General features: G+C 36.9%; 2 protein-coding genes across 2 annotated transcripts; both read right to left on the reverse strand.

Moving 5' to 3' along the window:
* Positions 1–2,977: 2,977 nt before the first annotated feature.
* LOC137738755 (Carbohydrate-binding X8 domain superfamily protein) lies at positions 2,978–4,616 on the reverse strand. Its single transcript, XM_068478230.2, has 3 exons — positions 4,480–4,616; positions 4,068–4,322; positions 2,978–3,303 (listed from the first exon to the last, which is right to left on the reverse strand). Exons 1-3 carry the CDS (start codon positions 4,544–4,546, stop codon positions 3,269–3,271), a joined length of 357 nt encoding a protein of 118 aa, XP_068334331.2. The 5' UTR covers positions 4,547–4,616; the 3' UTR covers positions 2,978–3,268.
* A 1,787-nt stretch (positions 4,617–6,403) lies between these two features.
* On the reverse strand, positions 6,404–14,513 carry LOC137739990 (histidine kinase 2-like). Its single transcript, XM_068479766.2, has 14 exons — positions 13,698–14,513; positions 12,844–13,104; positions 11,829–12,296; positions 11,346–11,621; positions 10,822–10,991; positions 10,486–10,698; positions 10,192–10,378; positions 9,965–10,016; positions 9,647–9,876; positions 9,451–9,549; positions 8,542–9,206; positions 7,607–8,110; positions 7,139–7,534; positions 6,404–7,022 (listed from the first exon to the last, which is right to left on the reverse strand). The coding sequence occupies exons 1-13, from the start codon at positions 14,007–14,009 to the stop codon at positions 7,285–7,287; spliced, it is 3,687 nt and encodes a 1,228-aa protein (XP_068335867.2). The 5' UTR covers positions 14,010–14,513; the 3' UTR covers positions 6,404–7,022; positions 7,139–7,284.
* Positions 14,514–15,964: the final 1,451 nt, after the last annotated feature.

The following is a 15,964-nucleotide window of genomic DNA, read 5'->3' on the forward strand; positions in this document are numbered from 1 at the left end:
TAACTGCAATTTACTCTATATATTTAATTTACGTTAAGTACATATTCATTTATTCTCTACCCTTGAATTTATTTTTTCTTTCAAAAAATAAATAATTTGTGATAAATCATGCTTATCCACTCATTTTCGCCCCAAAGAAATTGTGAGGAATTTCACCATGTGTGGCCACAGTCAATTCTCCACCCTTGATGATCAGTAGTACTAATTTTTGGTGAAGCACTTTATGCGCATGCTAATACATAAAATACAAAATATTTATTTGAAAGTTAGAAGATGTGAGTGCAGAAATCACAATCAAATTCTTATTCCAAAAGCATATAAATATTTAATTAACCCCCAAAGAATTTCAGACATTGAATCAATCGATGTTTATCATGCAAGTGACTCTCATCCCTAAATATGATTTAATATTATGTTAATCTGCAGAATCAAAGTTGCAAAAGAACTTATGCAAAAAGAGTGCATTTTTGCTCAATATCTTTAAGCCGTGGTGACATTCGGTCACTATCCTGCTAATTATCATTAAATTAGTTTAAATTTTAAAATTATGTAGTTAATAAATTAAATCAAATTTATCCAACTGTAATCAATTGAGTGTTGAATATCACCGTCCCTTTACTAGAGAGTGCAAAAATATTTCTGAGGAAAATAGGAATCTTGTTACTTCTTTGTCCCCTCTAAGTGAGTGTACCTAATGGCCCACTCTCTTATCTTCAGTCGCCCTTTCTCCATTACTCCATTTGGCACTTTGTTGAGAGAGAGAAAGAGATGATTAGTATTTTGCTTGAAGTAAGTATAAGTATTAGCTTATTGCTCAAGTGAAAAGGATCTCTAATCTTCTCAAGTGGTTTTATTGTTGTGCTTTCATCGTTTGCATCCATTATATCGACCAATCAAACAATGATAGATGCATGTACATATAGATATAGGATATCACTTTCGAGTGAGGATGTTCGCATATCAAGATGTACGCAAACGTTTTCATCTTGAAGTCGCGTTTCATGATATAATAGTTCATTTTTCATAAGATGCATATGTGATTCAATATCCATAACGTAAACATTTGTTTGAAGTAATAATGTTTTGTCTCATGCAGTGATGGACCCAAAGTAATGATGTTTTGTCTCACGTGGTGATGAACCAGAAGTAATGATGTTTTGTCTGACGTAGGTGAAAGAAGGGGTGAAATTATATGTGCCTAAGTTGTACCCTAAGACCTCCCATAGTTTTAACCTAAAGAACTTCGTACAATTTGCTCCCAATAACGAGGAAGTCTAAGTATGACCACTACTTAGGCTAGCTGCATCGTTTGTCTACCTGTACATGATTGACTGTCAACTGTTAATATAAATAAGTACTACAACCTATCAATGACTGTCATCTAACAACGAGTTACGCGTGCAAACAACTATTAGAAACATAACTAGTTAGTTTCCTACTTTCTACGAAGGAAGTGAGTGAGAGAAGCAAAAGGCATGATGAAACCTTGACTTTGTTGCACGTAAATTCCTATTCCCTGTCATCACGCCGACCATGTTACGGCTTTTGGGAGATTGACAGCACCAAATGTTTCATGTTCTGCCTTTGCATGCCTTGCACTTTTCAAGTTTTGTCCTCATCTCATCTTCCCCCAAAGTTGCAGGCTTTGCCTTTGTGTTTGCCGGAAAGGAATCCTTTTAGGATCCGTTCCACCAAATCTTACCAATAAATAAATCTAAACCTTTGAAATTTGATCCAACGATTAAAGTTATTATAACTTTTAAAAAGATCTCCTATTTTTAACCGTTGAATCAAATTTTAAGGCCCGGATTTGTTGATTGGTAGGATTTGATGGAAGGGATCCGGAGAGGATCCCTTTCCGTCTTTGCCAACCCTTCAAACTCAAAACTAGATCAAACTCCAATTTTTGTTCTTCATTTTAGGTCACATGTAGGTCCCCTCCATCGACCCTTTTCGATTTGCTAACACAAGAACTTGATTTTTTCTCAAATTTTGAACTTTGTTGGATTATTATACTCGATATCTCTTGAGATCTTTTTTATTTAATTAATGTGAGTCATGGACTCATGGGATTAGGGTAATTAAATATAACATGTGTCCATGAAAAGTAATGAACATGAAACTTGGTTGTGTGTCGATTTGGAAGCTCAAGTAATTAAGAGTACTTGTTATTGCATTTGAAGTTTTGTGTTTAATTTCCTTTCTGTATTGTCTCTTGTATAAAAAGTTGGCCGAAAGGCTCAAAATACAAAAAGAATATGCAAAGCCCATCAAAAGCAATGGCGGAACCCAAGACCAAATATTAGCCGAAGCCCTTGCAGGTTGAGAGCCCAGAAGCCCAATTTCACAGAAGCTCTACTTCTGATGACAAAGGAGCTCCTGGAGTCTTGCACTTGCACTACTGCCTTGAATCTTGCATTCAAATATAAGAGGTCTTGGCACATTTAATTTTACCAGGAATTGAGTTAATTAATTCCATTGACATGAGACCTTATTAAGTATTGCGAAAAAAAAGAAGGCCCGCTGATAGAGTTGGGCGGGGACATGATACTAGTTATCAGGTCAGAAAGACACATGTTCCATAAGCCGGCCCTCTTAAAAACTTAGGCTAAGCTTATTACTGGTTTGGTACTAAGATGCTTTATAAAAAGTGGGTAAGCTGAGCTCAAAAAAGTTTTTGGTAAACACTTAAAGACAACTTATTTTCATAGTTTTTGGTGAAAAAGGTTAAAAACGTAAAGCAGCAAAAATGAGCTTATTCTCATAGCACAACAGAAGCAGTTTTTTTTCAAAACACAGCAATACCAAACCAACCCTTAATAGGAGCAAGAGACTAGGTGGTAACAATCAGAATGAAAAATATTATTTAATCATGGAAATGCCATGTCAGGTGACATTAGCTGGATCTCTCTCAAATCCTATGGCTATGGTTCCTATATATTCAAAGCAAGCGGACTACTCAATTTGAGAAATTACAGAATATGAAATATTCTTTGAAGTTTCTGTTGAAAAATAAAAGAATCCGACGTCGGAAACCAAACAAAATAAAATACAGTACGTAATGAATGGGTTTACTAATAATTGTACCGTTACCCTTTTGTGACTTGTTGAAAGAACAAAAAAAACATTTAATATGATTGAAAGCTGAATATAACCTCAGTTTGGAATGTTTTCTGAGTAAATTTTCTGCAGGACATATGCTTCCATAGCAGCAATCTTCAATTTAAAAGTAATCATGGGCATTTGGAATCTTGCATTTTCCCTTCAATCAAGGAATAAACTCATAGTGGCAAGAGGCATGGCCTGCAGGAAAACATTAAAAAATAAATATTATTTTATTGTGGCAAAAATAATTGACATCATAAGCAAACAAGTGACAGTAGATCCCATGTGAGTTATGGTCCTTTTTTGGAAGTTACGGACAGAGGGGAAGGGGGAGGGGGATGGCGTTAAATAGTTCACAATCGATATTTTTGTTTTCACGTTGAATTCTTATGATAAAATCACATGTTAAAAGTTATTTTTTATATTTTTAAGAACTTATTTGGTGATTCAAAATCTAGGTAATTATTTATTTAGACTATTTAATGCCAATATTTTGACAGCAAGAAAACGAAGAGGAATTAGTATATTGAAATCATTATGAACATATATAATCATTTTAAATTTACTACATTTAAGTTTTTTTTAGAACCTCAGCGGAACGAGGGTTACTACATTCAGTTATTTCACATAATAACTTCCTTCAAAATTTCCATCATTGTGTCTAAAATTATAAAAAACGATAAGATATTCGGTAATGCTACATGACAAAGACATCTTGTAGACTCTCACACCAAATGAGACCAAAATACATAATCTTATATTTTTCTAAAGAAAGCCTTACGAATGACCCAATGAGGTACCCTACCAAGTTTTTCTCTTAAGAAACAACTAACCACGTTATCCAAATCTCACATCACATGGCTAACCCACCAACATTTGTATGGACATGTCACATGCTCCTTTCTTCACTCTTTTTGGTTTTATGCTAAAAACAGAAAGAAAAAAGATAATGAAGGACTTACTTGGATCAAGTTCTGTAATTAAAGCAGCACCCTTGAAGTAGCAAGATCCACCTTTGTGTTTGAATCTTTGAAAGTAGCTGTTGAATGCATAGGAAGCATGGTCTTTCACAGTGTTTGGGAAATAGCAAGCTTGGTTCACCTGAATCTTGCTACAATCTGCACCTCCTCCTCCCCCACAAGCCCAATCCATTGCTGCCTGCAACTCGCTGTCCGGCGTCTGCTCGTCGGCGATGCACCATTGCTCAAACTCCGCAACTGAAAAATGTAGTGTGCGCGCACACACGCTTTAAGTGACAATGCTAGTAGAAAATAAATCACACAAAAGTTTGTTTTTAGGGTTCGATACATGGAGACTGAACTTATATGCATCATGCATGGACGCGAAACTCAAAAAGCTGTGTGATTAGGTTACCTGATTTGAGAGGAGCAGCTGAGAGAACGAGCAGAAAAATTAAAACCTTTATCAGAAAATTCGACATTTCACACAGAGAGAAAGAGAGAGAGAGAGGTTTGTTTTTACTAGGGATGACCTATCCGAATGAAAGTCTCAGTGGCCAAGAGCCACCTCCATATATATATATATATATATATATATATATATATATATATATATGTATGTATATATTATGTATTAGTGTAAAACTTTGTAAATTATTGTTTTAAGGATCTCTTTTAATAATTTAAGCAGATGCAAGAGATGGGCACATTACCGTGTTATGGAGAAAGAAATTTGATTTCAGGTGCAATATAAGAACTAATGCAGTGTAATGGGGTTTATTCGACAAGATTTTTGGTATTTTGGTTTTTTGGCCATTCCATCAGTAATTAATTGGAGGCTCATGTATCTTAGGCTATGTTTTAGGGGCGGGTGGGGATTTGGTAATTGTTACTAAATATGCTTTGGTGGCTTAGGAAGTTGTATTAGCATTCATGAAGGTGTTTATACTATCATGAACAGGGTTGAGATGTTGCAGACAGATTATGTGAGCTAGAATTTAATGTTACTATGTCAAGCCTTGTGTTTGAAAATTTCTCCTCTACCGCTCTATCGTTCTACATAAAAAACAAAGTCACAATTTCTTTTTAAACAAGGCAAATATTATAAACTACTCTAGTTTACAAAGAGTGATTATTAGAATGCAAGCATCTAACTTAAAACTAATTGACGAGGAGGGTGATCTGAATTGAAGTGCAATTGGGCAGGGTTATTAGAATGTGAGCAACCAACCCAAATTAATTGACAAAAGGAGAGAGAAGCCAAGGGTTATCTAAACTACTATGCTAGACTTTTTTCTTAGATGTGAGATTCATATTGTCAACGGGGCACCCTACCCAAACCAACGAGACTTACCCACATTTGCAAAAGGAAAGTCACACCTACGTGGGTAGAGAATTCAACATATATCCTACTACGTGTTTAAGCTTTCCTAGTAGATTATGGTTTCTTTTTATTGTGTTATATTTCCTTTTGCAATTAGGGTTCCTATTTCAATTAGAATATCTATGCTTACTAGGATATAAACGGTTTAGCTCAGTGTGTGCTTGAGCTCAAGCAACCGCATTCGCTCTCCATCTCTCTCGCGCACTACGAATGGATTCCCGAGAGATCAAGTGTCAATGTTATGGTTGTTTTAAGAAAATGCTGAGACGCAGGTGTCCATGTAAGGCCTGTAAATGTGATGAGAAAATAAAGAAGTGACTGCAATGGCGACGGCGAACGCTCCGAGAGATTTAACTCTTTTTTAGTTCTTTCTTTCTTTTGAATTCAGTTTTACGTTGTATTATGTTAAAGTAGTCCCCAAATACTGGGCTCGGATACATATTGTGGTTGATTGTCCTTGTGTGGAAATTTAGTTGTTTGTGCGGTTTTTGTCCACTTTAATTTAGCTTATTCAAATTGTTAAATAAGTTCTTGCTAGTTATGAGGCAATCAATTGGTCAAGACAATGGTGTTCACCGCTTGTATCTAAGTTCAAATCCCCTTCTCTCGAGTTCAAGTCTTCCTATTCGAAAATTCTAAATTATACAAGTTTAGAATATTGCTTGTTATCGATTTAATGACAAGGATTGGAGGAAGGACGTTAGAAGAGACGAGAAAAAAAAATGTACAGCAAAGGGTACACAAAACGAAAACGAAAACTATTCCAAATTTCTCTTTCGAGATTTTGTTTTCATTCATGCATTCTTTATTCTTTTTCCCTCCCCTCTCACCACCTGTCTTATTCCCTCGTTTCTTTTATATACTTTCTCCGTATCTCAAGCAAAACAAGTGAAAACTAAAAACAAATATGGTTATCAAACGAACCAACCGTACTCTCAGTTTTTGGCAACATCAATGGAGAAACCAATTATGCTTATAGGAAACGCATATAATTTACACTCAGTGGTACTCTGAAGATACACCTACAGCATGATCTTCATTACATAACATTTATACAGAGTTATATACACCTCTACAAAAAATTTCAAGACATTCTCAGACTAACTGGTAAGTGCACACGCTCTCTATCTCCGATTATCAAGAGTCTTTCCTATTTTCTTCGATCTCCCTCTGTGCGTAGAATGTCAAAGCAGCCATCAACTCTGATAAAATGAACAAATAATCTTTCATCCTTCAAGGAATCGGGTTTATTAGCTTGCAATCTTGTACCAACACCGAGGAGATGAAAGATTCATTCATCTCAGCAGAGTTCAAAAAATGGATGATTTTGGCACTACATGGTTCTTAATCCCGACCTACATACTACAAACAATGGAGGAAAAAATTTTGAGGTGGAAGCGGGAGGCAGACACTATCTACAAACAAAAGCAGATGGTATGTACCGAAGGCCATCATTTCTCTTATTTTGCTTGGCAGATGATCGTAAAGTATTTGATCCGACAAGTGATGGCAGCCAGTCTCCCAGTATACACACACACATGAATACGTTCTCTGTGGCCCAATGCGCAGTATTCCTGAAAGAATAGCAAAATGGGTTGTGTTAAACCATTTCTGAAACAGCTGAAAACAGCGTGGTGCAGACGTTATGACATATTTTGACATGTGCAGAAGAGAAATGCTATAAACTTACCATGGTTTGAAGTTGGGAAAATATGGATAGAACTAGTCTCTCAACCAGGTCAAGGCAGGGCCCGGGCAGCTCAGTGTTAATTGGAGAGCCCATGACACTATGGACATCAATCCACAAAAAACCACATCAATAGGAATCCCTCTCGATTAACCAGACTCAAAGAAACGTGCCACTGCTGAATACAGCTGGTCTTCTTCAAATGGCTTTGACACATAACCATCCATCCCACATTTTATGCACTCTTCATTTGAAGCCTGAATCACATCAGCCGTCATAGCCAATATTGGCGTGTGCCAATTTACGACATTGCCAAACATTTCAACTGATGCTTCCCCAGCTGCAATTTTCTCATTTACCTCACTTTCAATACCACGGATGATCCGAGTTGCTTCAAACCTGCATGATTATAGACAGTTAAAAACTAAAGATTCCTTTGATTAGAGAATGAGGAGTCGGCAGATTCATTACCCATCCATTTCTGGCATCTGGAGATCCATAAAGCAAGCATCAAAGTTGTGGGGTGGCTTAAGCTTCAACAAAGCAGCCTTTCCACTCTCCACACAGGTGACAATTGCTCCATACTTCTTTAAAGCACCTTCTGCCACTCTTCTGTTCACTCCATTGTCATCCACCACCAAAATTCTCTTCTCTCTTAGTAACTTTCCAAGAGTTGGCTTGTTTGCATTTAGAAGCCTCTTCTTACGGCTTCCAAGGGCTTCTTGAAAGCAAGCAATTAAGACACTTAACCGAAGTGGCTTCGTCAATACTTTATCTACAAGACCTAAAGATGTTACTACATTGCGTTCAACAGGAGTGATGGAAGTAGCCACGAGAAGTATCTTCGGAAGGTTTATAAGCGATTCCACGTTGTTGTTTTTTCTGTGCTCTTTAAGTGACTGATGCAATATAATACCAGTTTCTTTATCCCAAACATCTTTGTCAATAAGAACCATGGCCAACGGTGTGGAAAGACTGCACGAAAAACAGTTAACAATGCATTAGAAACATCAACCAAATTCTACTGTTATTAATCAAAACATTCTCTTATTAGTATCAATTACCTTTTCCTTGTATAATTTAAATAAAGTCGTAGAGTTGTACGAAGAATAAGTATCTAGTTTCTTCTTGTCTCAAATCACTTTTTAGGAAAAGTTGTTTAAGGTGGTGTACACGTACCAAATCACTTTCTTAGAGAAGTTATGGAAAGTGAAAAAAAAAAAAAAATTGTAAAGCTGTGAAGTGGTTGATTCCATGAATTCTTATCATACGAGAAGAATCCTTTTATCATGTTCACGGCAATTAAATGCTACAGAAGTAGATTAAGACCTCGAGTCTTCAATGATTTATTTCAGGACATAAAACCGACTACAAACATACACTATACTTGAAAAGATAAAATTCACCTGGTGTTGCCAGCACTAGATAAATAAGAGCACGCTGATTCCAGACAGGACGCTGTATCCACAGATATTCCCAATCTCCGCATATGGTATTTCGTGACCTCAGTTCGGATGGTTTTATTATCTATTACCAATGCTCTCAGTCCTTGATACTCTGAGACAGCTGGTTCATACTGGTGCCGCTTTGTCTCCAGGGAACTTAATTCTCCCTTCCCAAAAGTTCCAACAAATGAAAAGGTACTTCCAGTGCCAGGTTCACTTACAAACCCTATCTCCCCACTCATGAGATCTACCAGACGTTTGCTAATGCTCAATCCTATTCCAGTACCACCATAAGTTCTAGAAGTGGAGCTATCAGCCTGCATAAAAGGTGTGAAGATGCGATTTTGTGCATCTAGAGGAATTCCTACACCTGTATCCTCAACTGTTACAAGTAATTTGATCATATCAGATTTCTCCAGTGTTGTGCTGCGTATTGATTCAAAACCTTCCCAGCTTTTCCATCTATTGACAACAGGGAAGCCACTCAATGTATTGTAAGTTTTGTTTGAGACATCTCCAACTAAGTTCAAGCCTTGTCTTAGAACTTCATCCATAAGATCAGGTGGGGCCCTCACTTCATCCACCAGATGCACCGAGACAAATATGTGTCCTTTGTCATGGGTGAACTACAGTTTAAACAAGTTAACAGACAATTAGCAAAACGAGTACGTAATAAAACCTGTAAACAGTTTCTAAAAGTGAAACAAGTACTATAAATTACAGATAGTTCTAAGCATAATCATCTAACCGTGTACAAGTCCCAACTATATAGTTTATTTCTGTTAGCACCTGGTAGCCTTTCATTTCAATATAGGGACAGAAAATAGGGAAGCTTTTATCACCAAACCAGTATTAAGAAACGTATCTAACCTTAATTGAATTCCCAACAAGATTTGTGATTATCTGCCGAAAGCGTCCAGGATCACCGATGACAACTTCAGGTACCATATTGGAGACATAAGCAGCCAACTTTTATCGCGCAAAACAAAACCCAAACCACAAGAACTGATATAAGTAACAACTACAGAAAAATACATCAAATACGATGGTTAAATTTTGTTTTTACCTCGATCCCTTTCTCATTGGATTTTCCTGAGTTAAGTGATAGAACATTATCAAACACTGACCGCAGATCAAAAGGAACAGTTTCAAGTTCCAGCCTGCCTGATTCGATTTTGGCCTGATCAAGAACCTCATTTATCAGCGATATCAGTTCTCTCCCGCTAGCATGAGCAGTCTCCGCGTAGTCCTGTTGGTTTGGACCTAGATCGGTGTCCATCAGCATTTGCAGCATGCCTGGATTTTGATTGAAATATCATCAGATTACGTAACCTTGAAAGTTCTGTGCAAAACCGACTGATGCACTAAAGAACATCTAAGTTACCTAAAACACCATTCATTGGTGTCCTGATCTCATGGGAAACAGTTGCAAGGAACTGCAAAAGAGAGATGTTCAGCCACGGGTTGATCAAGAAACATCATGTAATACATTAATAGACAAATAAGTAAACTATTAGGTTTATTTTTTCATTTCAGACGGGTCCGAGACTAAATTTCATGAGAGAACCTTCCAGTCATAGGAAACTCTTATAGCTAATGAACAAAATATACCTGAGATTTGGCCACATCTGCAGCTTCTGCACGAACTTTGAGTTCCATCATCTCACGATAGTCTGCCTCCACTTTAGCTATTCGGCTTATGGCCGCATGAAAAATATGACTAACTAGGAAGGTAATGACTAGGACTCCTATTGATGCGCTTGCTGCTGTCAAAGGAAACGGAGGTTTGTGCTTAAACCTGCAACCGAAAGAGTACTGTATTGGATTGGAGGAAAAGAAAAAGAAGAGTAATTCCACATATTTGGGCTGATATATATATATAATTAACGTTGTATGAAATCTAACCTGCAGTGCATTTCATGTTTGCGTTGTGGATCCCCAAAATCCAGATTGCTAATGTGCAACAGGCCAGTATCAATAACATCAGTACCATACATGTTGATTGGAGCAGATGAATTAGTTGTATCATAAACATTCACAACAATTGTTTGCTTGCTGGCAAGTTGGTGCAAGAGCTTCTCCACCAGTGACGGTACATCGTATGATGCACCTAGATACCTATTTATGAAAGCATCAGTACAAGAATTTCAGCCTGTAGATATTAAATGCAAAATAATTCAGAAAGCACAAGTCACGGCCATGTACTAGAAATCCAGAAAATTCCATGGTTACAAAATTTACCCCACAGTAGCTTGAATTCGTTGCTCTGGTGTGGAATCTGGAGGCAAATCAGCATTATAGACGGCGAATGTGAGTACAACTCCCAGGTGATTGGATTTCAATAGCTTAAACGGGGAGGTCAATACTCCCTTTCCAGTTGCCCTTGCTCGCAAGATGTTCTCACGGTCATCCTATATAATTAGCAGTATTTCACATTAGCATTATGAGAATGGTTACTGGATATCGAATATGCCTTTGCAAGTATGACTTGTAGAAGTAAACTTTTTAAGCGGTTGATAAAGTTTTGAATTGTGTGGGGAGAAGTGTGGTCCAGTGACATTCAAATTATCAATGTACTATCTCTCCGTTGTTGTACAGGTTTAATTTGACACGAAAACAAGAAGGGAGGTGAAGGTAGTAATGGTTTAGTCTGAGGCATTGGCACAGATAAAGTGGCTCATAAACAAAAAATTAACAAAAGCAGCAAGAAGAGAAGGGAGAGAGGGAGAGCGTATCTCTAAGCCAAAGCTAAAATAAGGACGAACCTTTCCGGACATCATGTCAATAGAGACAATGTGGGAGACAGTTTCTTGAGAAAATATCACGGGTGCATATTCATCTTGAACAGGCGCAGGGGCCAAGCTTTCTGTAATAAAATCTTGGACTAGATTCTGGTCCTCAGTTTCCATTTTTTTTATTATCCATCCATGTTCCTTCTCAAATTGTTCCCTCTCGGCATGAGTAACTTTCAAAGCATAAGCAACACCACTCGTAAGGGGTCTCTCAAAAGCTGTTCGCTCTGTATATTCACCAAATGTTTTCTGTGGAAAGAAAGAAATGTACAAGGTTAAACCATTTCATAACCCAATAGAGTTGCACAAGGGTAAAGTTACTGATTAGTTTTTCCTTTCCTTACTTTTCAGTATAATATAAATTATAAAATCCTTGAATTGCATGCTCCAAGCGCCTATTAAGTTGGCTTATCTAGGGGGACAAATGACTTACCTAAAGGTAGATATGAAAATTACCTGATCAATTGCCGTAGGTTGTTTCCCATGGTGAAAGGTGGAGACCAGAATAGCTAAAGCATGAACATGATTCAGGCTCACATTAAACTGATCCTGCAACATCCGGGCTCGTTCATCGCACATGTTGGCAAGTGTTTCTTCCCTCCACAAATGATCTCTTGCACACAAGTGCCACCATAACCACAATGATGTAATGAAACCAAACATGATAAATACTAAAAGTAGATTCTTCCTCCAAGTGCCAGCAACCTTAGGAGGCTTTGGGTCTTGCTGTTGCTGTTTCTCTGGCTGCTTCCTCCGAGGCAATGGCTGCTCTTTAACCTTTTGAACCAACTTCTGTTTTTTATTCCTCCACAATTTCATAGAAAAACCAGACAGTTTGTAACACATGATCATTCCAACAAACGCCCACCAACATCGTATTACCAGAGTACAAAGCATCTGAGAGTTCTCTTTTGCAAACTCCTCCTGCGCCACCGAATCCAAATTGTTATAATCAGAGAAAAAAACACAAACAAAACACTTAGTTATTTGAACCATCTCTGATGAGTTTTGGTTTGCATTTGTTTTTTCCAGACTAATAACATGGATACAAACTATTTAAATTAAATAGTAGAGTTTTTGCACAGAAAAGCCATCCCAATTACATCTTCACACACCAAAACACACAAATTAGGATTATAGTGTGCATATCAGACATATGGTCCTGGCATGGTATCACAGCACCAACTCAAATAAGAAAAGAAAAAACCAATTGTGAATCCTACAGGAAATCTGTCAAAGAATATTTCTTCATTTGATCATTCGACTCTTCATACATATTCAGTTTTTGAGCTTTTCCAGAGTTGAACCTTGCTAACATTTTCTGTTTCCCCCTTTAATGTGTACGGAAAGGGTTTGACGTGACTCACGTAAAGTACTCAGTAGCTATAACATCTATGCTAATAATGGAACCTAAATTGTAACATTGACAATTTGACACATCCATAGTTCAGTCTAAGCATCAAAGTTATACCTTTTCACAAATCCTATTAGCTGAAACTGTAGATTGCACAGTGCATGTTGGGGATGTGTCCTCCAGCAATGATACATCACACTTCCTGCGGATGTTTTCATCTTGAACCAGGCATTGGTCCTTGGCTTCTTCATTTTCTGCTGCCCATTTATGTCGCTTCTGAAACTCCTCATCTGAACATAGCACCTTCAGATAACAGGAAATGACATTACCAAACATCATACCCGGTCCTGGTTCTTTGGTACATTCAAGGGATGCTATCTGTAACACATGGAGACTAGTGAGAAGAAGTAGAAAAATGGGGGCACATAAAAGCTTTTTCTCGTAACTATGCAGGTTTCCCCTCTTAATACACAGAGACGGTCTCAAGCACCTTGCATATGATAACTTATCATCTGACCGGAAAAATAAGTGGTGAAATCAATCGATCAAAAGTTCACTATTCAATTACCATGGTTTACTGGAAAAGTAAAGCTAAAGCATCATAAAATAACGCTATAACGGATAGTTGATACACAATCTTTTTGGGCGGACTATATATCCTACATATGTGGAGTATTGAACTACAATAGATTCATCAAATTATGTCAGCTGACAGTTATCGAAAAACCAGTAATCCATCGTAAATCTGAATTCGGAACAGGAAGAATACTAAGTATATGGATACGGCTCGAAACTACTTTTATTAAAGGGATTAATCGATTAAGCTAGAACAAATACACAAAAGATAACAAAATTGATTTTAATCCAACTTCTGGATATCCAAAAACCAGAAGAGAAGACAATTTCTTGAATTCAGAAGCAAAAGCAAGTGCTTATAGATGCAAGTTTAAGAAGAGTCATGAGCACATCACCTGATCTGATTCAGAGAACAACGAAGCGAAAGCGAGAAGTTGGGACTTGCTGACATTGAAATGCTGCTGCAGGATGCAAGCTTTCTCTCCACCCATATCTGGAGCTTTCTGTCTCATCCCCAAACTTCCATCATTGAAACTCAAGAAACCCCAAATGATTGTAACAAAACCCAGAAGCCCCAGAAATAGGACCTTTCCTCTCCATCTTCTGGTACAGCTAGTCCCATGCAAAGTCTCCATTGCCTTGTTCAAGTCAAGATTGAAGGGCAATCTGCCATTAAAACCAGAGGATACCCTACAATTCAGATACATGCTAATGTAACTCCACGGAGATTTCTGAAAGCTTCAGCACAACTAGTCATCAAAATCTGACCACCAAATGCTGAAAACCCAGCAAAATCTTCAGCAAACCCAGCAAACTTTCAGCAAACCCAGTTCGGGAAACACATCAAGAACAATGCTTTACTGAAAAATCTGAAAAAAGATGTGAAATTTCATCGAACCCACTTCAACCTTCAGGAACCCAGCTCCAAATTCCACTACTTTTTCACTTTCAAGTTCAAATCTTTACATCTGGGAAGCATGAAAAACCCATCAAATTTACTACTTTTTTTCTCTAAAAGGGGGGCTACCAATCATGCAAACCAACAAGTTGATGAGCCAAAGCACTGTTATTATTTGGGCAACCTGTGAAGATATCATTAAGGAGATAAGAGGAAACAAATAGCCTTTCTGTGTATAAGGGCTCTTTCTAGTTTCTACCACCCACAATTCTGTGAACCCAAAAAGGAGCATCAACAGTGATGCATTTTCTATTTGCAAAAATTGGTAAAAGCACTCACTTTTTTAAATTCAATCAAACATACAATTTTTTTTAATTTTACTATATTACCCTTTGAATATCAAGTCCAGAGACATCCGATTTAATTTAAGGAACTTTAATGAAAAACTTTTGATACTGTTTACTTTAACGAAAAATCAAATTTTTACATTAAAAAGTCAATCCTGGTACAATTCACTTGACCCTTTATTTTGCCCTTATCGTTAAAACTTAAAGTTTTCAAACCCTTTTTCATTAGTTTTTCTTTTTAATTTAATGACGTCGTAACGATCATTCAACAATTATATTTTAGGCCACAACGACACTATAACGACACTCTAACAGTCCATAGAGACCGCCCTGAGTTGCATGTTACTCGATTTTGTTGATATTATTACCGTGTCATTATAGCGTTAAATTATTGTCGTTATGATATCAGATTGTTGCTGTTGCAGTGTCGTTATAACGTCATTAAATTGACTTAGATGTCTCTCTAGAAGATCAAATTCGTAACACCACATGCTAAAATAAGCATTCAGAATGTGAGTGTTTTTCATTTGAGAAAGCACCGTGAGTGCTATTGGCAATTTTTCTCACAGACTAAAAAAACCCTGCACCCAAAATAAAGGAAAATTTGATTGGACCGGTGTTGGTTTCTCTAGAATTCCAACTGGAACCAATTATCAGAGTGAGAAAATATGGCTTCTTTCCTCTTTTCTAAACCCCACAGATCGGGTGGCGGTTTTAGACACAACATAGTATATAACTCAAAACAAGCATAAATATTTATAGAATTTTAACTTAACTAAATAATGAATTAAATGACTCAAAACTTGCAGTGTTTGGCGATTTCAAACATGTTATATGACTCAAAACTCGTTAAAATATCCACAATATGTGGCCAATTTTCGAATTTGACATATTACACGACTCGAAAATCGGACAAGTAGGGACCCACAATCACTTCCTTATTCTCACTATTCAGGTTGGCGTCAAGCATTTTGATTTGAGGTTTGGGGACATCATTATCTCATCATCTAGTGGGGGAAGCTTTAGAAAAACCCAACATTACCAAAAATACCATAATAATAAACACAGGTTTTCCAATATTCACTATTTTTTTTTTTAACAACGAGTTTAATCTTACAATGAACTAATAATAATGTAGTTTAAATCTACTTTTGACGAGATTTAAACATAAAACATTACCGCACTTACAAATCAAAAAAAATATTATTAAATCGTAATACTAAATAACATTATTTAAAGTTATTTAATTTATTAATTTCCCCTTCTTTTTCTTTTCAGGGAACTCTCTTACTTTTTGTAAGAGTTGACTGCACCCTTCAGTGTTTAAAGATGTGTGTCTGCTCACCGCTGCGATGCAGATCTACGGACTTACAATATATAATATATTTATGTATATATATACACACGTATTGCTATT

This window comes from Pyrus communis, chromosome 9 (assembly GCF_041283825.1).
Source record: "Pyrus communis isolate YQ-2024b chromosome 9, ASM4128382v1, whole genome shotgun sequence".
In the NCBI taxonomy this organism is placed as follows: domain Eukaryota; kingdom Viridiplantae; phylum Streptophyta; class Magnoliopsida; order Rosales; family Rosaceae; genus Pyrus; species Pyrus communis.

Excerpts from the sequence above, each read along its gene's own strand:
- LOC137738755 (XM_068478230.2), bottom strand. The coding sequence starts at position 4,546 with ATGTCGAATTTTCTGATAAAGGTTTTAATTTTTCTGCTCGTTCTCTCA. Across the intron at positions 4,323-4,479 it reads AGCTGCTCCTCTCAAATCAG|TTGCGGAGTTTGAGCAATGG; the intron begins GTAACCTAATCA and ends TACATTTTTCAG. Across the intron at positions 3,304-4,067 it reads AATTACAGAACTTGATCCAA|GCCATGCCTCTTGCCACTAT; the intron begins GTAAGTCCTTCA and ends GTTTTCCTGCAG.
- LOC137739990 (XM_068479766.2), bottom strand. The coding sequence starts at position 14,009 with ATGTATCTGAATTGTAGGGTATCCTCTGGTTTTAATGGCAGATTGCCC. Across the intron at positions 10,992-11,345 it reads TTGACATGATGTCCGGAAAG|GATGACCGTGAGAACATCTT; the intron begins GTTCGTCCTTAT and ends CTAATTATATAG. Across the intron at positions 9,207-9,450 it reads TTGTTGGGAATTCAATTAAG|TTCACCCATGACAAAGGACA; the intron begins GTTAGATACGTT and ends TTTAAACTGTAG.